General features: G+C 44.8%; 2 protein-coding genes across 2 annotated transcripts in view; one reads left to right on the forward strand and one right to left on the reverse strand.

The window, feature by feature from the left end:
* The window catches only part of ST6GALNAC5 (ST6 N-acetylgalactosaminide alpha-2,6-sialyltransferase 5), a 77,815-nt gene extending 66,280 nt beyond the window's left edge, over positions 1 to 11,535 (forward strand). The window contains exons 4-5 of the mRNA XM_075287805.1: positions 6,585 to 6,692; positions 10,923 to 11,535. Of these exons, the coding sequence (XP_075143906.1) occupies positions 6,585 to 6,692; positions 10,923 to 11,154 (340 nt within the window). The 3' untranslated portion in view covers positions 11,155 to 11,535. The remainder of the gene's footprint in view (positions 1 to 6,584; positions 6,693 to 10,922) is intronic.
* Positions 11,536 to 13,296: 1,761 nt separating this feature from the next.
* The window catches only part of PIGK (phosphatidylinositol glycan anchor biosynthesis class K), an 88,259-nt gene continuing 78,501 nt past the window's right edge, over positions 13,297 to 23,054 (reverse strand). Inside the window, exon 11 of the mRNA XM_075287800.1 lies at positions 13,297 to 14,410. Within this exon, the coding sequence (XP_075143901.1) occupies positions 14,294 to 14,410 (117 nt within the window). The 3' untranslated portion in view covers positions 13,297 to 14,293. The remainder of the gene's footprint in view (positions 14,411 to 23,054) is intronic.

The following is a 23,054-nucleotide window of genomic DNA, read 5'->3' on the forward strand; positions in this document are numbered from 1 at the left end:
ATTCTGTGCTCTTTAGTCTCTCACATAGAAGTCTATGGAGAGGAGAAGAAGGAGATTTATTGCCCCTTTTTGTGCAATGGTAGAGTCTTATCTTGAAGATACAGCGGTGTCAACAGTAGCAGAGTGTAGCAGCTGCATTTATTTGTGTCTCTTCCAGCAGCCTCCTTTTCTCCTCCCCTCTCCATAGACTTCTATGTAAATTCAGACTGATAACAGAAGGAAACAGATTTCTTTAATGAGATATATTACACATATCTTATATTCACCTGCACTATTATTTATGAAATATGTTTTATAATTTGGGGTACTCTTAAAGTGACAGTGTAGCCAAGTCTATGGTCCACCTAAGCTCTTGATACAAACAATGTATTTTAAGATATTTATTATACTCCTATTCCAACGTAATGTCTCCTGGTAGTATAATATAGATTATTGATGTAGGTCAGCGCCATGGTCTTCCATCTGACATGAGACTAATTAGAACGAGCCAAACACAAAAAAAAATGGAGTCAATGTAACTATTTCCACCCCCTCCCCATCTAAGAGTAAAGGTGGCGCAGTATTATAATGACCGACATCATGAGAATGTTTCCCCAGTCAGTGACTAAAGCTACGCCTGCCATGGCTTATGATGATGTCTGGCGCTGACATTGACTCGTGGTCGTCTTGATGGTCTCTTTAGTCGCACAATGTATGCAAACTCGCCGCGCAGCCGCCAATGAATCAATACCCCTTAATGTTTATACCCATGAAAGAAATAACCTGAGGAACAGGAGAAATGAGAAGCTGCTGTATGACGCCGCTTCGTCACGTGTGCATGCGTGTTTGTGGCATGAGATGGAGGCGCCGGCGGAGAATTCATCGAGCGTAAATATTTATATGTGCAATAAAAATGTGACGTCCAATAAAACGCAGCAGATTTGTCAGGTTCGGGATTGACAGAGGTCTGGTGAGATTTGCATCTTAGAAGATCAGCTGAGAAGAGGGGTTGTTTTAAACACTTATTTTCAAAGAAACAGCGCCACCCTTGTCTACAGGTTATGTCTGGTACTGCAGTACAGGAAATAATGGGCAAGGTTATGTAGATCCATTCTGTGAAACCTTTATCATAGGTCTGGGATAGGACATCTCCGGGGGGTTCCCAGTTCATATAAGGACCCAGCATGTCCATCACACAGACAGCCAGACTGTAATTCTTTGTTTCACCTGTGGGGGTGCAGCTAGTTCTGGGTGAAATAATGCAGCATGATGTACGATTTTGTCTGCTAAAATGCCAGGCTCCCTATGCTGGGGCCGAAAATATTTTACACAGGCTGCGTACAAGCTCCCCATTATATTCATGGGTAAATTTATCTATGGGCCCCCTAACCCTGCCCATATACACTCATACCCATACAGTACAACGTTCCCTTAGTGCCCCCTTTAGTAACCCCATACAACATAGCGCTCCCTTAGTGCCCCCTTAGTAGCCTCATACAATATAACGCTCCCCTAGTGCCCCTTTAGTAGCCCCATACAATATAACGCTCCCCTAGTGCCCCTTTAGTAGCCCTATACAATATAACGCTCCCTTAGTGCCCCTTTAGTAGCCCTATACAATATAACGCTCCCTTAGTGCCCCCTTAGTAGCCCCATACAATATAACGCTCCCCTAGTGCCCCTTTAGTAGCCCCATACAATATAACGCTCCCTTAGTGCCCCTTTAGTAGCCCCATACAATATAACGCTCCCTTAGTGCCCCTTTAGTAGCCCCATACAATATAACGCTCCCTTAGTGCTCCCTTAGTAACCCCATACAATATAACGCTCCCTTAGTGCCCCCTTAGTAGCCCCATACAATATAACGCTCCCCTAGTGCCCCTTTAGTAGCCCCATACAATATAACGCTCCCTTAGTGCCCCTTTAGTAGCCCCATACAATATAACGCTCCCTTAGTGCTCCCTTAGTAACCCCATACAATATAACGCTCCCTTAGTGCCCCCTTAGTAGCCTCATACAATATAACGCTCCCCTAGTGCCCCTTTAGTAGCCCTATACAATATAACGCTCCCTTAGTGCCCCCTTAGTAGCCCCATACAATATAACGCTACCCTAGTGCCCCTTTAGTAGCCCCATACAATATAACGCTCCCTTAGTGCCCCTTTAGTAGCCCCATACAATATAACGCTCCCTTAGTGCTCCCTTAGTAACCCCATACAATATAGTGCTCCCTTAGTAGCCCCATACAATATAATGCCCCCTTAGAGACCCCCCCACACACACACACAGACTTTAGTGCCCCCTTAGTAGTCCCATATAATATAATGCTCCCTTAGTGGCCCCAAACAGTTTAGTGCACCCTTAATAGCCCCATACAATATAATGCCCCCTTAAAGACACCCCCCCACACTTTAGTGCCCCCTTAGTAGCCCCATATAATATAATGCTCCCTTAGTGGCCCCAAACAGTTTAGTGCCCCCTTAATAACCTCATACAATATAACACCCCCTTAGTGGCCCCTATACAGAAGCTCTGCCATTAAAATAATAAAAACCAAAACCACTTGCTTTACCCTGCGCCCACAGATCTCTCCACTGGTCCGTGCGGTCTCTTGGACACGATGAATGGTGGAGCTGATGGCTATGGCAGGAATGTCTATACCGGATGTACCATGTGGTCCTATAACATGGAGTGACCTATGGGGCCTATGTGTGGTGACTTTGCAGATGCCACATTTATGTCCCTGCCACTATATAGATATGTGCTATGGCTTCCCCAGCCGTCGTGTTATACAGATATACAGTTATTACCTCCACAGTGCGGACGCCGGATCGCTCTGCCGCGGAGTCTCCCATCCAATTACCCGCTGAATTATTCTGTTTGAACATAGAAGAAAGATTCATGAGAATTTCCTGATGCCCGGAGTTACGTCCTGTGCAGAATGGAGCGCCGCTCAGCACACAGGTCACTATTGATTTAGAGCAGGGGGGCACAAACTTTACTGGAATAAGAGCCATAATACTGTGTAGTACAAATTGAAGGGCAAGAATTGTATATATAAAAAAAAACAGCCCAAAAACGTGCCAAATACTACAAGATTGTACATATGTAATATACAGTATTGTGCAAAAGTCATAGAAAAAAAAAGACCGCTTTCAGAAATAGAAGGGTTAATAGTTTATTTTTGTGAATGAAGAAAAAAGAAATGGAAATCCCATCAATATTTGGGGTGACCTTTGCCCTTTGGAGGAGGAGTCCTAGAAGTGATGATATGGCCCTGATCGCATCATCATCCAGTCTGTCTGGGATGACATGAAGAGCTAGACGGATTGGAGCAAGCAACATCCACAGAAGATCTGGGCTTAGTTCTCCAAGATGGCGGCGGGAACAATGTCCCTGCCCAGTCCTGCCAAAAACTGTCTGCAAGTACCGAGAAGAACTGATGGAAGGCAAAGGGCAAAGGTCACACGGAATATTGATGGGATTTACATTTCTTTTTTCTTCTGTAGCCAATGGATGATGGTGCCAATGGTGTTTTTTCGTGCTGGATCCAGAGGTTCCCCTTTATGGTGACCGGAGTGTCCAGTGGAACTACAGGTCTCAGCAGTCGTTACCAGCCCGATGAGCCTCATGCCCGCACTGACTACAGTCCACAGCGACGTGTATTATCTGGCGTGTTCTCGCTCGGCGTCATTTCTCCATCTAGCAGGGGTGCGGAGCATTTCCGTGGATATGGATACTAATGTGGAGAAAATTCCTTTCATACGGAGTAATTACAGTGTTCAGACCATTAGCTAATACATGGTTTTTCTTCTGAACTTGGTGTTTTTCTCTGTATCCCTGTAATTTGGATAGCGATGGGACAGACGAGGCTGCATGTAGTGGTTTAATATCATTAGAGGAAAGAATTGGCGTGGAACCATTTCCCCCCCGCATTCGCAGCAAGCAAAACTGCTCCGAGGGGCATTAAGGCTGCGGCGGAATATCAGTCATTTTATGTTGTGATGCCGGAAGCCAGACATTATCAACGGGAGCAAATAAAGTATAGCAAGAATGTACTAGAATGCCATGAGCTGCAAACCGGGGAGAGGATGTCCTAGTCGGTCGTAGACGGGGGTCTGTGATCTCGGACTGTGCCCAAGGGTTGTACTGAATGGCCGCTTTACTAGAGACCTTCGTCTAGGAGCGCAAGAAACTTTGTGATTGAAATCCAGGGTGCACTAAGAACACCATGTAGCCCTGGTCTTACGACGTCCTTCAAGGCTGCTGTCTGTAAGCTGGGCTTGTGCACCAGGGCCCATGAGCCTTTAGCTACGCCCCTGATGTACTAGACATTGGTGTCAGGGAATGTCCGCCTTTCACCACACCAACCCTCTTGGGATCTAATCTCATTGGGACGGATCTATTCTGCCTTGTACGCCGGATATCTGGGATCTGAAGACCAGCATTGAATACTCCAGTCTTTATAAATTCCCCTTAGTATCTCTATAGATAGATCAAAGCCCTTTGGCACGACACAGAGCTTTCTGCAAAGCTCACACAAGAGTCTAAGCCCGCAGCTATTGACGTGAATGACTCTTCTATTACTGGACATGTGACAATATCCTGAGATCTCTCTATGCGGTATCTATGAGGTTTGATCTCTATAGAGACCTTTCATTCTGAGGATCACAGACTTCCCCGTCTCTGTGGCATCAGAAGACCTTTCTACTGGATTTCCACTTTAATGGATTGTCCAGTTTTATCAAGAAGCCGTTTTGGATAAAGGGTCTTCCTGGGAGCGCTTGCAGTAGGGGAGAGATCATTGCGAGGAGTTGTACGTGCAAGCATTGAATGCAGTATATAGGAATATTATTATAAATCAGGACTTAAAGGAGGTGAAACATGATAAAGGAACTCTCCAGTGGGCTCGCTCTATTGTATACTGCAGGATCACAGTATTACCTGTTTTTCTTGCATAGGTTGCTGTGCAAACAGGAAGTCTCTCTTCTGTCTGCAGATACTATTGAGAGCTACCAAGTCACTTCAGATTTACCAAAGTTTTGCCCCCTGTTTATTCTGCCTTCTGTCATAATGCCTCCCTGCTCCTCCTCTCTCACTCTCATATAACCTGCTCCCTATAGCCCCCTCTCTCATATATTGCCCCTAGTATTCCCCTCTCTCAAAGCCAGGTCACTTTGCAGCTTTTACCTTCCCTGGTGTCATCAGCAACAGCAGGTGCAGCTTCCAGGTCCTTTGGGGACATCCTCATCACAATCTAAGGTCCTGGAAAGAGCATTTTAGTATTTGCTTTGTCTTGTCAAAACAGGTACTCGACATGGGTGCAGGAAATAGATATGGGCGCAAGTACTAGACTTAGGTGCAGGCGCTAGACATGGGCGCGGGCACTAGACATAGGTGCAGGTACTAGACATGGGCGCAGGCACTAGATATGGGCACAGGCACTAGATATGTGCGTGGGCATTACATATGGTCGCAGGCACTAGACATGGGTGACAGCATCAGCAATAGCAGATTATGATTCTATTTCAATGACAAGTTTGCATGGAATCTTGGAGTGTTACTTTAAAGGGATTCTACCATTAAAACTTTTTTTTTTTGTGGATAAGACGTCGGAATAGACTTTAGAAAGGCTATTCGTCTCTTACCTTTAGATGTGATCTCCGCCGCACCGTTCCTCAGAAATACAGGTTTTTACCGGTATGCAAATGAGTTCTCTGGCAGCGATGGAGGCGGGCCACAGCGCTCAAACAGCACTGGGGGCGTCCCCACCGCTGCCAAAGAAGTGTCTCCAAGCGCCGCCTCCTTCTTCGTCCACCACGTCATGTTCAATGTCTTCTTCCGGCGCAGGCTTGTAACGTCTAGCAGAGCAGAGCAGACTGCGCAGGCGCACCGGCCACAGGAAAATGGCCGCTAACAATACTGTGCAAGCGGCCATTTTCCCGTGACCTGTGCGCCTGCGCAGTCTGCTCTGCTAGATGTTACGAGCCTGCGCCGGAAGACATTGAAGATGACGTGGCGGACGAAGAAGGAGGCGGCGCTTGGAGACACTTCTCTGGCAGCTGTGAGGACGCCCTCATCGCTGTTTGAGTGCTGGGGCCCGCCCCCATTGCTGCGAGAGAACTCATTTGCATAACGGTAAAAACTGGTATTACTGAGGAACGGAACAGCGGAGACCACGTCTAAAGGTAAGAGACGAATAGCCTTTCTAAAGGTTATTCCGACGTCTTATCCACACAAAAAAAAAGTTGTAATGGGAGAATCCCTTTAAGCGCGTTAAAAACCTTTAGTTTCATTGCAGCGCCTCACAGATGACTTTCCTATATCGCACTTCTTTAGTTGCTGCATTGTTAAATAAGTGCGTGTTGTGGCTTCAGGGTCGACAACTGTTCTCTCCTCTTCTCAGTAAGTCAAGTCCATTGTGTTTGCTAATGCGCACAATGTTTCTCTGCCAAGGTCTGAACGAGCCTAGTCTCACATGGCCGCTCTGTAGCAGTGAGAAGAGCTGATCTGGTTATGTAATGATGACTTTCTATAGGTGACATATATGTATTTATATCAGTATGTATTCTTTAGACTAACAGGACTGCACCTTCTTCTTGCAGGAAAGTTTCCAACACTTGGCTCAGTACGGGATGGTTCACCATGTCCATTGCATTAGAACTGTGCGATACCATCAATGTCTATGGGATGGTCCCACCAGATTTCTGCAGGTAAATCTCCAATTTCACATTTCTTTCAACACACTGTGCATAAATGAATAGTGGAGGCGATTATAAGAAACTCTGTAATATATGTTATCAGAGAAAAATGACTCTATCTGCACTTATCAGGGAACTTCCCCTTGTAAAACGGAGTTTCACTGTGAGAATCACTGCTGTACATGAACTGTGCGTTATATGACGATATGGTTATATGGCTGGTGTATAGAAATCTATGGGGAGGGGAGGAATCAAGAAATGCTGGAGATAAGAGAATAGGCTTACCGTGTTTCCCTGAAAGTAGGTACCAATGAATGTAAGACATTGGGGGAGGGAATGAATTGCCTAACATAAGGCACCCCTCCCGGAAAATAAGACATTCCTGAAAAAAAATCATTGCAGCCGGCTGAACACTGTGCGTGATGTTCTGTATGCACAGGTAAGCCGGCTACTGTCCCTGCTGCTGTAGGATGATCTGGGAAATGCCGCTGTGCATATGCTGCTGCGGGGAGTCGGCTCTCCCAGCTCATCCCAGAGGCAGATGCAGCAGCCGGCTTTCCTGCGCACACGGAGCACAACGCACAGCATCCAGCCGGCTGCAATGCTCGCGAAGTGAGGTTCTCCGGCGCAAGCTAAGCCCCGCCCACCACTTCCGCTGCTGGGACGAACAGCAGCACCAGCGCTACTATGAAAATGGGGAAGGTGAGTAGGATACCTTCAAACCCCCCCCCCCCCCCCTCCCCAACACAACCTACAACCAGCGACGCTCCACTAAGGAAGTGCTGGAATGACTGCCGGTCAGCCGCTCCATAAGACAGGTCCCATATTTAGGACGACAATTTAATATAAGACACTGTCTTATTTTCAGGGAAACATGGTAGTCTGATGCTGGAGCTGAATCAAAGCTTTGTGTCGAGCCTAAAGCACTTTACTCTCTTTCTGTATATACAGTATGTCCTACATGGATTTCGGGTTGTTTTTGAGTTGGAGAGATACTTATAGAGCAGATTCTCCTTTCCTTACTGTGTGCAGTGTATGGTAGCTAGTCTCCACACACCAGATCAGAGAGGAATGCAGATATAGCATGGAAAGGGGAATGCAAAATAGGTCACGTAATGGCTGGAAATAGTGTATCCTGAACAAGGACCCAACTGGGGCCCCAGAAAAACCCTTTAATAACGTGTAGCGCCATCTAGTGGCATAAAGGAAGAATGTTAAGCTCAGAGTGGAAATAACATAAAATTATCAGCTCCACTACAGGGTAAATTTTAGCTTTTAGCATGGAAACCTTTAGTCCTTTCATATATGACCCAGACCAAAGCGCGGAGGATGAAAGAATTTGGTTGTCACAATGGAGAACTTGGATTTCAATCAAAATTCTACCTCTCGGCCTCCTCTCTTTGATCTTACTAGATTCACTTTACACCCTTGTTCCGGCCGCCAGGCGCCGCGATAGGTTTGCAGCAGAGAGACGGTGGGCCCGAAATGACATTTATCAAAAAGGACTAAATCAATATATTACTTATTACGCTCCAGAGCGAGTCATTATACCAGAGGCTAAATACATACTTCCATTTCCTACATAACATGCACTGCGAGTTAACAGAGATTGGTTTCCCATCGACTGAAGGCGGTGTAATCATTGTCCGGCCGCGTTGCGAGCCATCATGATCTCTGTATTAATCCTTATTTAGGATGCTGCCTCGCTAGGATTAGAACACTTTAATGGTTGTCAGCCATAAGTATTAATTAGGAGAGAACCAATTCCGTCTAATCACTGCCATGGAACTAAGTGGATATCTTATCTATTCATACGAAGGACGTCTCAAAGGTATTGGAAGTAATGTTATGAAGTCAATGAAGCAGTGGACGAGAGGCGAGGGGAGAGATGAAGATTTAATACAGCCAGCCATTCCTCTAAAGTACATCTTAATGGCGTGGACAGCAGATGTTATTGAACTTTTGTCTAGGACGGGCCCCCGTGTGTAATGCAAGTGCACGAATGTGGTTCTGCTTTTGACTTTTTGCATTTAACCCTTGAAACATGGAGCTGTCGGGGTATCAGGTCCACATTGTCCCCCAAACCAAATAATGCAGAGCCTTGTGCTCACAATCCAATGAAGAGTTGTTTATTTATGGATATAAAAATAACCCTGTAAGTGCATTGGGGGCGGGCTTAATTTAGCAGATTTGCATACAGACTGCTGCTCTCCTCTGGAATAGCTTCTTCTTCATTCATGATTGACATTTTCAGCTTATGCCAGCGTTAGGATGTCTATAGGGAGATGTGGCAAATCAAGCCCCGCCTCCAATGCACTTGATGGATGATTTGTATATTCATAGAAAGATGATTATAACCCTTCCTCTACTAACTATACTAGTTGTAGGAATATATACCTATAACTAGCCCCCCCCCCCCTTCTGAGTGCACTAGTTCCCAGACTACCTATAATTAGCCCCTCCCTACTGACTGCGCTAGTTCCTACACTACCTATAATTTGCCTCTTCCCTCCTGAGTACGCTTGTTCCCAGACTACCTATAACTAGCACCTCCCCTCCTGACTATGCTAGTTTCTAGACTATCTATAATTAGCCCCTCCCCTCCTAAGCACACTAGTTCCCATTCTACCAACAACTAGCCCCTCCTTTCCTGAGCATGCTAGTTCCCAGACTACCTATAACTAGCCCCTCCCCTCCCGACTGCGCTAGTTCCCAGACTACCCATTACTAGCCCCTCCCCTCCCGACTGCACTAGTTCCCAGACTACCCATTACTAGCCCCTCCCCTCTTGGCTGCACTAGTTGCCAGACTACCTATAACTAGCCCCTCCTTTCCTGAGCATGCTAGTACCCAGACTACCTATAATTAAGCCCTCCCCTCCTGAGTACACTAGTTCTCAAACTACTCTTAACTAGCTCCTCCCTTCCTGAGTACACTAATTCCAAGACTACCTATTACTAGCCCCTCCCCTCCTGAGTGCACTAGTTCCCAGACTACCTATAATTATCCCCTCCCCTCCTGAGTGCACTAGTTCACAGACTACCCATTACTAGCCTCTCCCTTCCTGAGTACACTAGTTCCCAGACTACCTATAACTCGCCCCTCCCCTCCTGAGTGCACTAGTTCCCAGCATATTCACATTATTGCTTCCTTCCCACAGATTTTCTCACATTTCCATGTCACACACATATAATTGACAATCGGTTTTGCATTTCTTTAGCTTTTTCTTTTCCCTACAACCAACCTAAAAATTTGTATTTAATATTGTGAATTCATTAAAAGGGAAGAAGAAGACGAGAAGGAATAAGACAGATGTTCTGCATATGTTTCCTGATTAGAATTCCCTTCCCGGATCTGTGTGTGTGAATAGACTCCAGTTCTGTCTTAATATTCGGCTATATGCCTGACTGGCTGTATATTCATCACTCTCTGCAGATATCGATTCAGGATGTAAATTTTTAGGTTCCAGATTATGATTACAGCTCAATATTATTATACAGTTCGACAGTTCGTCTTTCAGAGGCGTGTACATCGATATATCTTCTATCCCCGAGGAAATTAAATCGCTTGTGTTTTAAACATATATAAAGAGAATTTTATTTCTGTCTCGTGGCCGTTCCCTGCCGCTCTACATTGTGAAGTGTCAGGTTATGCTCAGATATGATGGAGTTGGTGCCTTTCAGTAATGCGAAAAGCTGATGGTGCTCTCAATGTGACCAAAGGGTTAAATGCCCGGGACCAATGCCTATGAGCTTGTCATGGCCACCATTTTATTAGTTTTTTGGCTGGATGTGGCAGCCTGTTCTACTGGCATGGGTTTTAAAGGTGGATCACACTGTTGACCACCGAGTCAATGAACCATCATGAGAAGCTTAAAGGGGTAGTGCCCCAGGAGACGGGGATAAGTGTCAGATCACCAGGTCCCCCAGGGATAAGAGAATCTGGGACTGAAAGTCCCCCCTAAAGCCGTCTCATGAATGGAGCTCCATTCTGTGGCCTGTGCTCCATTCACTGTTATGGGGCTTCTAGGACTGCTATCCCTGACCTTGCATGGTGCATTGGTCACACAAGCACAATGGCGCTCAATTCACAAGGGGTCACTTTCAGTCCTGTTGTCCAAAACGTAGAGGAACCAAGCGGTTAGACCCCCAGTGATCACATTACTCCTATGTCTTTAATAACACAATCCCTTTAATATGTAAATTTCAAGTCATTTTACCTTCTTCTTGTTCTTCTTCACAGGGCTGCCAACCACACAACGGTACCTTACCATTACTATGAACCCATGGGACCAGACGAATGTACCATGTACATCTCCCACGAACGAGGACGTAAAGGAAGCCACCACCGCTTCATCACCGAGAAAAGAGTTTTTGCCAACTGGGCACGGACCTTTAACATCAACTTTTTTCAACCAGACTGGAAACCATCATCACATTCTGGAAGGCAAGGGCTGGTAAAGCCGATGTTCTGAGAAGACGGACCATTTAAAAAAGGAGACAAGTAGAGCTTTCACCTCAACCCGAGGGATACCGCCATGCTGAACCGAGCCTGACAATTCAACTAGAACTAGTGATGTTGTACTACGATGTAGTAAGGCATAGTCAGTCCTGAAGAAGGTTATAGTCTTGGCTCTATGTGTACAGTCGTACCCTTCAAAAGTTGGGTTGTATGGAAGGAATTGCTGTTTTGCTTTCTAGACCAAACTGAATTTCAGGTCTAACAAATGGCTTTTATATCTTTACTGTACTCAGAGCTGTTTTTCTAATACTGAGCCCCAAATCTCCGGCATAGGCTCATGCACACAATTGCAGTGGTTTTCCACTCTTTGAATGGCTCCAGTTTGTCAGGGACAAGAGTGGTGGCCACTAGAAGTGGTGACATCCTATTCATTGTCAAGTGGCCACTATAACTCGTGGTCTCAGTTGTCACATGCCATTGCTGCAAATATGGCAGCTGAGTTCATTGTGACATAGCCAATATCTGCGTAGGGCAGCAATTCCCGATGGGTACCGTGAAAACCCAACAGGAGGTCGCGACACTTTGGTTGGGAACATGACCAATGTCTGTCTCCATAGTATATTCATTGTCTTTTGCCAAAATGATTTGGCTTGGGTGTCCTGACTGCAACTGGATATGGAATATGTGAGATGAGTCCTGTGAGTATCTGCTGAGTTGTCCAGCTCTTGGTTCAGCATTAGCGGCCCTTAGATTGGGTTAAACAGTGAGCCTGCATTAAAGCACTTTCCCGGGGCCGTCTGTCCTTCCAACCAACTGGACAGAAATCTACAAGACATTGTATGACCACGTACCTGAACGTTGCGTCCACGTTGGTGCTGGTAGACGTGGACTGTCCAAGACTACACACAGCGGGAGCTGCAAACTCTTAAGACTCCTCTACGGATCCATTAGTTTTCTAAGAATTCATTCCTTACATAAGGCGGCACTTTCCCAGGGACACGCACTGGTTCTACTCCACTTTACCAGGATTGTTTTGTCGGTTGTACGTATTGTTCTGACAATACAGATTTTTTTCATAATATATTTTGGTTAGTATTCTTGATCCTTCTGTAAATAAATGGCAGAAATTTTCTCTATTTGTCTTGTCATAAATATATCTCGTCTGGCCACTCCGGAATAAGATATATAGGCGAACTCTCCACCTGGAAAGATCAGGTATTTGTGCTACGGATCTCCCCTAATAGGACATAGTTGTTACTGTCTGCCATGTTACAGATACACTGGAGATACAGGCCTAGCAGTGGGCAATCGCTCTACAAGCCTACTAGCTCTGCCTATTAGAATCGGCGTCCATGCTGCTGTGATCACAGGACTATAGCAACGAACAAGTCCTCTCTACAGACAAAACAAGCTTGTAACACCCAACTTGGGTTAGAGAGTCGAAATAACTGGAATATGTCTTTCTCACTCTATTCAACTCTCTCTCAACAGGAGGAAGTACAGGACTGTAGTAGCTCAAGTCTATTGAAATGAATGGAGTGCGCAGTCAGCAAGTTGAATTGACTCTCTGCTGTGCACATCCTAAAAGTGATCTGAATGGAGCCTTAAACAGATCTGTCATCATCATTATGGATTATATCCAGTGAGGTCAACCAACACCCCATACTACATAAAAGAACCACCAAAGAAAACAATTAGGGGTAGCGAGGCGCTGCTAAACATGCACTTACACGTGGTAATTGAGAGTACATGTAATGCAAATTGTATTCGAAACAAGGCAACGTGTTTCGACTCTCCACCACCTTCCTCAGGCCAAAAGACAAGAAAACATGTAATACACATCACGCGCTTTCCCATTGGAGACAAAATACCACGATAAATAAATAATAAAATAAATAATCACCAATAAAAATTTGCATCACACCTCCCATCCACCACCATCTCCATGTCTGAGTCCTAGTTTAGCTTCACCCTGCTACCTACCCTGTAGTCGGCCATCAGTATGGAAAATCAGATAACCTCTTTTGGCATCAAGTTGCGGATTCTTTTTTGCAGATTTCTTATACCAAGAATTGAGCAGAGGCAAGGTGTAAGCGATTCAAAAACCCAACGTTAAAAGAACCAAATAAACAGCAATGTAAACGGAACACCAATTTATTTGAGCACCATAAAAACTGGAGATCCATCCGGCAGAGACCCAACACCGCTAAGAAATGACCGGCCTTCTACGCATACGGCAGAAGGAAACAATAAGGATTACCCCGTGTGACAGTCCCCCGAGCGGCCGCCCTGGCTCATGAATTCCTCCGGCGGCACTTTGCTGCCCTTGGGTAGTGTCCTTGCGCCTTGTACTTTCCCCGCTTGCTCAGCATCTTCTTTCACCTGGTATTCTTATAATCTGCACTGTTTGCACTGGAAAAACCCTCCTATTTCTAGAGTATAGCACTAAAAGCAAACAGGAGCAATAAAAATGCTTGAGATGGCAAAACGCGCTGGACATTCTGGTTTGATGAGCAGCGAATAAATCAAATGAGGTTTTCCACGGGCTGCTAAGTCTTGCTCTAAATTCTAATTGCTCGCCAGTTCCTAGATACATAATTACCTCGGGTACGGGATTGATCTGAAATGCTGTACTTAGCATGATAAATCAATATTTCTATTTTTGTTTCTGCTGAGAAAGCTCTCGATATTCCATGCCTACACTTTGGAAATGTACAGAAAGGTATAAAATATATCTTGCCATGAGAGCAACTTTTAGCTCGTACCTATAAAGCCTCGTAATTGACTGGAGGGGGCAGGGGGGGCCTCTTACTCATCTATCCTCTGTTTTATCTATACATAATAAATTATGGTTTGCCATCTTGAAGACTTAAGTCCAACCGGTGATGTCATCGGAGTAAATTAGCCAAGTATGGCTCCGCCCACAAAACAGTGGGCCCCACCCATGAGTATCCGGTATTGGAGATATCTCTGCTCACAAGATAACTTGGGTGGTGAAGGCTCAATACGTCTTGTAACTTATCTTATCGTCTTTCCGGTTGGCTTCTCCATTACTCATGCCAAAATTATAGAAGGAACCACAGTAGGCCACGGACAGGATGGGAAATATCAGTGCAAAGTACTTCTGAGCCACGGGGGCCATCGCGCTCCTCTCAGAACACATGCTTCATATGTTTCATGGCATAGGTTTTAAAGAAGACGAGAAGAATCAGCGCCCATAGTCCAAGGATAAATCCTCCCGGGGGGTGCCATTCCTTTGCTTTTGGTTTCTGGAAGACAAAAAGTAAATGAAATGAAAAGTTTGTTAGACTTCTTCCACACCCCTGAGGGGTCATAACCACAGTGGTTCAAGATGTTGACATCTAGTATGCTGTTTGATGGTGACTTCATAATGTTAGAGTTTTTCCCACTATAGGTTAGGGGTCTGACTGCTGGAACCTTCACTGATTTTGAGAAAGGGGTCCTGTTCCCCTCTGACTGATGGTTGTAGGAGTCTGTGGCGCTCCATTTAACTCTGTGGGACCTAAGTTCCTTGCAGATTACTGTGTGAATGGTCAGTGTGCTATCCAGGTTTTTCCCAGATAGCACACTGACGCATTCATTTCTATGGGACTGTATGTGGGCCGATAGTCCGGGCCGCAAAATATGGAACAGGTCCTATCCCTGTTCAATTTTGCATCCATGCTTCGGCGGCTTGAATAAATAGGGCCACGAAGCCAGTGCACGGGCGGTACACAGATGACATCCATGTGTCCCACACATGCCATTCATTCATGGCCGGCAGTGAGCACATAGTCGTCTGCAGCCAGGTTGTTACTCTGCTATCCCTGGCAGTCTCATAGAGGATAGGGGATGTCTAGAATAGGACTACCCCTGACAAAGCTGGTGAGAAGAAAATATTATAGTCCAGAAATTAATATCATTGCTTGCTAAGAACATGATGACCATGTTAGCCAAGAATACAAAATCACGGGTGGCGCTTTACCCAGTGTCCCAGACAGCAGAGAAACTCCTGCAGTTTAAAGAACTGAAAATCCGAATACATCATCTGATCGGCGCTGTCACTCTGAGCATTTTTGTGTTTTGTTCATCCAAATCCGTTCAGCCATTCCAAAGATATAAGCACTTGAAGTGTTGATATAAATTAGAGTCTACTACGTAAGTGGGCGGCGACACTTTGGTTGCTCGGGGGTGAGGTCTCTGCACTGTCACCGCCCACTCGGCTAGTAGACTCTTCTCTACATCAACTCTAAAAGGCTTATATCTTTGGAACAGCTGAACGGATTTAGATAAACAAAACGCCAAACTGCTCAGGGTGATGGCGCCAATCAGATGAGGTTTGTTATTTAGGCTTTTCAGACCTGGTGACAAATCCCCTTTAAATCCTGCACAAACAGCAATCTAGATCTCAGTTAACTATCACGGCGGGGTTGAAGTTCCTTCACATTACACTTAAATCTTAATGTTTGGCTGGAGTTGAACTTTTAGCATTGATTTGTTTCGAGATTTTAAACACAGCCCAGCATCGTACGAGAAGCACTTGACGGTTCCTCCCCACCACGTTGCAGTTTACATTGAGATTGATTCTTCAGGTTCCATTAGGGTTATTATGGAAATTCAGCGGTTACACCTCTTCAGCTGAATAGGAGCCGCCAAGTGAAGAGCAACATTCAGCTAATGAAATTTCACTGTGCGGATGCAAACAAGGCGCCGCGTGCACTTAGCCCCGAATCCTCTCCGCAATTATTAATTAAAGGCAGAAAAGAAAAAGTTTCTTGTTTATTCATTGAAATCTCCTCATATTTGAGTCATCGGCAGGAAAAGACGGATGGTAATGATACCTCTAAGCCGCTTGAAGAGATTAAATATATCAATCCACTTGAGTGAAAACAAATTTCGGCATATTTTTTTTTTTTATGACGTGTGTTATAAAGGAAGAGTTTTGACAGATTAATGACGTTTCGGGACAGGAAAACAGAAGCGAGGACACCGATTCATCAGTCTGAGTATCACCTATAAAAAGGCTGGGAAGCGATGATGGCATAGTGTCACGGGCGACCTTTTTGTCATTCATGGTCCGCCATAGATTATTAAAGAGCACCCACCCACCCCTAAAAAAACATACAAGTCCCTGAATTGACCGTCGTGCTGATGATACCTCAAATATATGACTTTTGTAGAAGACGACTTACAAGGACTTGGGTGTGATCACCGATAATAAACTTTGCACTCAATGCCAGTCTGCAGCAGGAAAAGCCAACAAAGAATTTGGCTTATTTGAGAAAAGGCACCGGTTTGTAAAAAACGAATATCGGAGAGCGAAGGAATATTTAAAGAATGTCACCCAAATGAGAACAAAGTGTGAAAGATATCAGTGATGAAGAAAGAGTTTAGGAATGGTTAGAAATCTTCCCCATGGAAGCCAATATACACAGTTACTGCTAGTAGAGTAGAACGATGACCTAAGGATTGATGCAACTGTTAGTAGGGATCCACAAGGGGCATAGGCCAATTTGCTATCAATTCCTTTAGGCCGAGGCCCCACGTAGCGGAAACACAGCTTTTTTTGTTGCGGTTTTTTTGAGCCTAAGTCAGGAGTGGCTTGAAAAGGAGTGGGGAATATATAAGGAAGCTCTTAGACGTTCCCCTTCTGTTAAATCTATTGTACTTCTTGCATCTGCTCAATCCACTCCTGGCTTTGGCTCAAAAAACCACAGCAAAATCTGCAACGAAAAAAAAATGCATTTCTGCAACGTGGGGCTTTAGCCTTAAGGTGGTTTGCGCTTCCTACTGGATCAACTGAGGTTTTCGCATCTCCCTGTTTCGGCAGTTTTTACTTCTGTTTCTTCTCACTTCTTCTGTTTTTAATCAAACAATGCCGCCTCTCCTCAGCTTGCTGAACAGGACACTATGACGTATCACAGTATAGACTTTGCCTTTACCACGAGACATTTATTATGATTTCTAGAAATCGAATATAAATGCTGATCAAATAATATGCACAGTAAATGTATATTACATTACACAGGTTCAGAAAGAAAAACAAACTTAGGAGGCAGTCACATAGGGCAAAATGGCACTGTTTATGGTGCCGAATTTACCGCACGTTAAAAAAAGCGTCCCATTGATTTCGATGGGTGTTGCTTGCTTTTTACTACGCGCGGAAAATTCCACATGTAGAAAAAAGCGAGCGGCACCCATTGAAATCAATGGGACGTTTTTTTTTTTGTTTTTTTTTAACACACAGTAAATTCGGCGCCATAAACCGCCATTTTTGCCCCGTGTGAATGCCCCTTTACATGCTGCTGGAGATAACGCAAGGCATTATCAGCAAACAGCAATTAGGTGACCTGATTGTCCTGCTGGCAGAGCTGTAGGTAACAGTGAGAGCACTCAACCCCCTCCAGAGAGCAGTGACTGATGTCATTTGTCCTATCTTATAAGACAGGTCCGTGTCCATGGAAACAATGTGTCAGCAATGGGGGAATACTTACACATAGCAGGCAAACAAAGCAGCATTGCTAAAGCAATGTGTTTACGAAAAATCTTCAATTGACATCAGATGGCAGTATAGATAGTATCTATGAGATCTCCATACTGTCCTCCAGAGTCCACTGATGTAAGACGCCATGCAATGTTTCAATACAATTAGCGCCTTGACTCCGGGATTATAAGAAGACATGTCTCAGTTGGACATGATTCATACTGTCTCTTTAAGGGCTGGTATGGAAGTAAGACTGTAGCACTCAAGACTCCACAGCTCTGCATAAAACCCCCTCTTGCCTAAATTCCAGTAATTACCCTCCTATGTCTGCAGACTGCAGCGTTCGCTCTAATCAATCTTCCATATGCTGGATCGGAGACAAACTTTCACACTAAGTGCTACCTGACCCTTGTAAACAAATTACTTTAATTTGCAGGGAAACTGAAAGATGTAATGCAGCCGCGAGCGGCCAGGAAGGAGAGGCGCAGGATTCTCATCTCGTACAACAAAGTGGTATTTTCCTTGGAAAAAAAAATAAAATAGCTTTTCCGAATCACTGGTTCAAGACAGTTGGTGAAATGTCAGTGGTGAGAGTGGAGGATACTTCTAGAAACACATCATACGACGCAGAAGACCGTATAGTCTTGTGCTAATAATACAAGACAGGGAATTTCTATCCCTAACCCTTTCTGTTTTGTGTCTACAGCTCCTGCGCGGGCCAGGCGTACGGGTATAGTAGCCAATGATCTATTTAGGACCAAAAAAACAAGTGTACGAGATGAAAATTTGCTTATATTGTGTAGGCAGTTTGCATGGAAGGATTGTCATGTTATCTCCATGGTTCAGACTACAAGCCTGAGTGTAGTCTGATCCTGTAGTCATGGGGTAATTTCTTTGATCTTGCCAACTTCTACTGCCTGTAGGTTAATGGGAAGGGGGGGCATAAGAATCAGAATCCGCACCTTTTCAGAGTATCCCCATCTTGTTAAATTTGGCCAATACAGTAATCCCCCAGGAGACAGGAGTTACGGACATGCATGTAAGCTGTGTAAGCGGCCATTTTCTTGTAGCCAGGGGCCGTGAGCCGTGGGCCCAGGCCTGATGGCAGAGCCGACGCGGATGCCTAGAAACCCAGGATGGAACAAGACACAGGGAGAGGAAGTTCCAGAATAAGATGGAGGCGGCGCTGGAGAGTGCTCTCGCAGCATTGGTGACGCCCCCATTGCTGTTTGAGCGCTGAGGACCGCCCCCAGTGCTCCGAGAGAACTCATTTGCATACCGAAGAAAACCCGGATTTCTACCGAACGGCGGCGCGGAGAAGACATCTAAAGGTAGGAGACGAATAGCCTTTCTTAAGGCTATTCCTACATGCTAGTTAGAAAAAAAAAGGTATCCAATGATAGGATCCCTTTAATGGTGGCATAAAGATCATTGTACATACAGGGTTTATCCCACAATTAAATGGGTATCCCACCAACATGGCCATAATGGGAATAACCCTATAAACCCTGGATATTTCTTGACCATTAATACTCAAGAAAGGCCAGTTTCATTGCATTTGCACCCGTATTATTGATTCAGACTACCATGGCTCTACAGACCCCAACCCACATGGTTATAGATCCCTATAATGCTGTACGTTTGGGTCCGTAGACCTGAAGTCAAACAGAGACACTCATAGGTAATACGGGCTCAAAAACACAACTCGGAATTTGGCCCATTTCTTACTAATTTCCCAAAAAATTGTAACATTCTAACATTACCATTGTGTGTAACTTTGCAAGTAAAGCTTAGTACGTAGAGGCAGGGTGCCAGGGTGTCTGCTGTATTCCACGTTGCGATATAACATTCATGGAATAGATGTCATCCTGTCGCCATCACTGTGTATTATAAAAAGGAACGTCAGGCTTGCGTCCCAGCACAGTAGGGCTGATCTGTGCATACTCTACACTTGCCATCATGTCGGCCTTTATGAGGCACTGACATCTGCGCAGGGATCCCCTGGCTACCTGCAGTCTGCAACCCTTACACCGGAGCACCGTGTTCTGCGCTCACCAACCTGACACTAATAATTAAACCTGACAACTGCTGAGCGCAACGATCCCCGCACCTATGTATAATGAAGTTACAAGCCTGACATCAACGAATCAATGGGGAACTATATACTGTATACTCCAGGTGTATCCTGTCATGTATGGGAAAGACAATGAGGTGTGAAAATGGAAAGCCAGGAGTAACCCCAGTCAAGCAATTACCTCAACGCCAGCATGTCGCAACCTACGTTGTACAGAAGGAATGACAACCTCACGCTGTGCTTCGTATGCCCAAACTTTCTGGGTGGAAGATTGTCTGACACAACAATGCTTGTAGATTACATAGTGTTGGAAATGATACAGTTTAATCACATAGTATGGTGCCACCTGGTGTTTGGAGTGTATAGCAGGGTGCACGTCCACCTAATGAGAGGAGGACTGGTGGACGCACATGCTCAGTCACCATCCCCTCAGCCAGGTCTCCATATAGCGAGCAGATTTTTGCCCCGCTTGTCAGAAACCAGCAGAGCAGTAAGTCCGAGGAGATACCGCTACACAGTAGAATGATGATCTGGGCCTCGGGCAGAGCCGGCTGCACATGCCCACAGACCACAAGAAAATGGCCGCTTAATTACCTTTAAATCGACTCTGATGTTTGACCCCCCAGCTCCGGAAGCAGACGCATGAAGACCCTGTTCCTGCAGAAGATGGAGGCGGAGCTGGAGAGTTCTCTGTCAGCATTGGGGACGCCCCCAGTGCTGTTTGAGCACCAGGGACCTCCCCCAGTGCTGCGAAAGAACTCATTTGCATACCAACGAAAACTGGGATTTCTACCGAACGGCGGCGCGGAGAAGACATCTAAAGTAGGAAAAGAATAGTCTGTGTGACAGACAAAAATTTGATTTGATTTTAATGGTAGAATCCCTTTAAGTAGCACTGACTACATCTAGGCAGGGATGATGGGGATAGTAGTCCTGTTTAATAATGTAGCCATATAAGAAGTGTGTTATTAACTAGTCTGCCTTGTGTTTTTTTTCCTCCGTGCAGAAGGCGATGACCCCGGACAGCTACAGACATAATGTACAGCGGTTCGCCGACTGCCCGCCAAGTAACCCAGACTAGTCTCGGGCACAGCAGAGTCCTGCGGCACAGACGCTATGATCCGTGCCTCGCGACTCTTTGATGTCTGCAGTGCACCAGTCACTGGTTGAAATGAATGGGAATGTTACAAAGTGAAAGAGCGAGTGCCAGGCTTACAGGATGCCTGCTGGGCGGCCAGTGACAGTGCCCCCATTGTAAAAGGGAGAAGTAACAGAACGAGCCGCTCTATGGACAGCGACCACAAAGAGCAGCACAGAAATGGGAATAATGCCGCTCAGTAACAGGGCACACATATCACCGCCATCGCTCTACGAGGAGAAAAATACATTTGTTTCCATCCCGAAAAAGTGACTCCGATGCCCTGAAAAGGCCAAACGGAGGAGCAGGCAAGTAACCCCCCGCTTTCCCAAATTAAGAAATGATTCAGAAATCCTGTGATGTCACAGAAAGCAACAGATGTGGCGGACATCAAAGAACCGCCAGGCTAACCGCATAGTCATCGCTCTTTAGTGTCTGGTGAACTACACGAGTAAGGCAGGCGAGCCTGTAACTCTGCAACAAATCAGTCAATTTGGCACTTGCTGCATCTGTACCTCTCCATTTCTGTATGTACGGTTATTGGTCAAGTGGGGGGAGGGGTCTGAGTTTCGGTACATTGATGGGTAGAAGGGCTGAATGGCGTAACGCAGTGGCGGGCAGGAGGGCGGAAAAAAACAAAGCAATGTCAATCTCAGGACGGCTCTTCTGTAGATATTTGGGACAACGACTATCTTGGCCCGGTATAAGTACATTACTTATAAGATACCAGTATTGCACTAGAAGACAACCATAAGATGCTAATACAATATGACGTGAGCACTATATGATGGTATTATATGGGGACCATAACATGCTACTATAATATTACTATATGATGTGAACACTCTATGGTGGTATTATATGGGGACCATAGGATACTTTTACAATATCATATAATGTGAGTACTATATGGTGGTATTATATGGGGACCTTAAGGTGCTATGGCAATATTACCATATGATGTGAGCAATATAGGGTGGTATTATAAAGGGGCCATAGGATAATTTTACAATATCATATGATGTGGTATTATAGGGTGACCATAAGATCCTATTACAGTATTACATTATTATAGGAGCACTATAGGGTGGTGTTATATGGTCACCATTAGATCATATCACAGTATTACCATAGGATATGAGCACTATATGGTGGTACTATATGGTAACTATAAGATGCTATTACAGTATTACCATATGATGTGAGCACGATATGCTGGTACTATACGGTGACTATAAGATGCTATTACAGTATTACCATATGATGTGAGCACTATATGCTGCTACTATTTGTGACTACAAGATGCTATTACAGTATTACATTAGTATATGAGCACTATAGGGCAGTGTTATATGGTCACCATTAGATCATATCACAGTATTACCATATGATATGAGCACAATATGGTGGTACTATATGGTGACTATAAGATGCTATTACAGTATTACCATATGATGTGAGCACTATATGGTGGTATTATAAAGGGGCCATAGGATAATTTTACAATATCATATGGTGCGGTATTATATTTTATTTTAAATATGATTTTTATTGAGAAGAAGAAAACTTTTACAGTATAATAGAAAAACAGTTACAAACATAAGAAGAATCGGCACAAGTCCAATCAATGAAACAGGAATTGCAAGTTGGAACTTCGGGCTTCGACACAAACACATGGATGACGCAAACATGACCAAATAAACATAGACCAAAGAACCAGATATACAAACTCTACGAAGACACCAATTCTACGAGGGGGAAGTGAAAGAATGAAGAAGGGAACACAACCAGAGAGGTACGAGAAAGGAAAAGGGAAGAGAAAAAATAGAAGAGATGGAATAGGGACAGAAGAGAACGAGAAAACCAAACAATAACATAAACAACATAACCACATACCTGAATACAATACTAAAGAAACACATGGCACATCCAAAAAAGAAAATAAAATAAAGCCACCTGGGATACCAACATAGAAGGTAAATAGTGATCAAGGAGACCCCACGGGAACAGCCTGAGTCCGAGGAGAAGGAACTCCCTTATTAGACTCCACATACGAAATCCAGAGGGACCACTGGGATCGAAACTTGGCGTAGGTATGGTTTTTGTTGGACAACAGACGTTCCAAGGTGCACGCCAAGTTTACATGGTGGAATAATTCAGCTACGGTCAAGCAGAGAGCAGACTTCCACTGACGAGCAATCATGGCCCGAGCTGCAA

The sequence above is a fragment of the Leptodactylus fuscus genome, chromosome 9 (genome assembly GCF_031893055.1).
Source record: "Leptodactylus fuscus isolate aLepFus1 chromosome 9, aLepFus1.hap2, whole genome shotgun sequence".
Classification (NCBI taxonomy): domain Eukaryota; kingdom Metazoa; phylum Chordata; class Amphibia; order Anura; family Leptodactylidae; genus Leptodactylus; species Leptodactylus fuscus.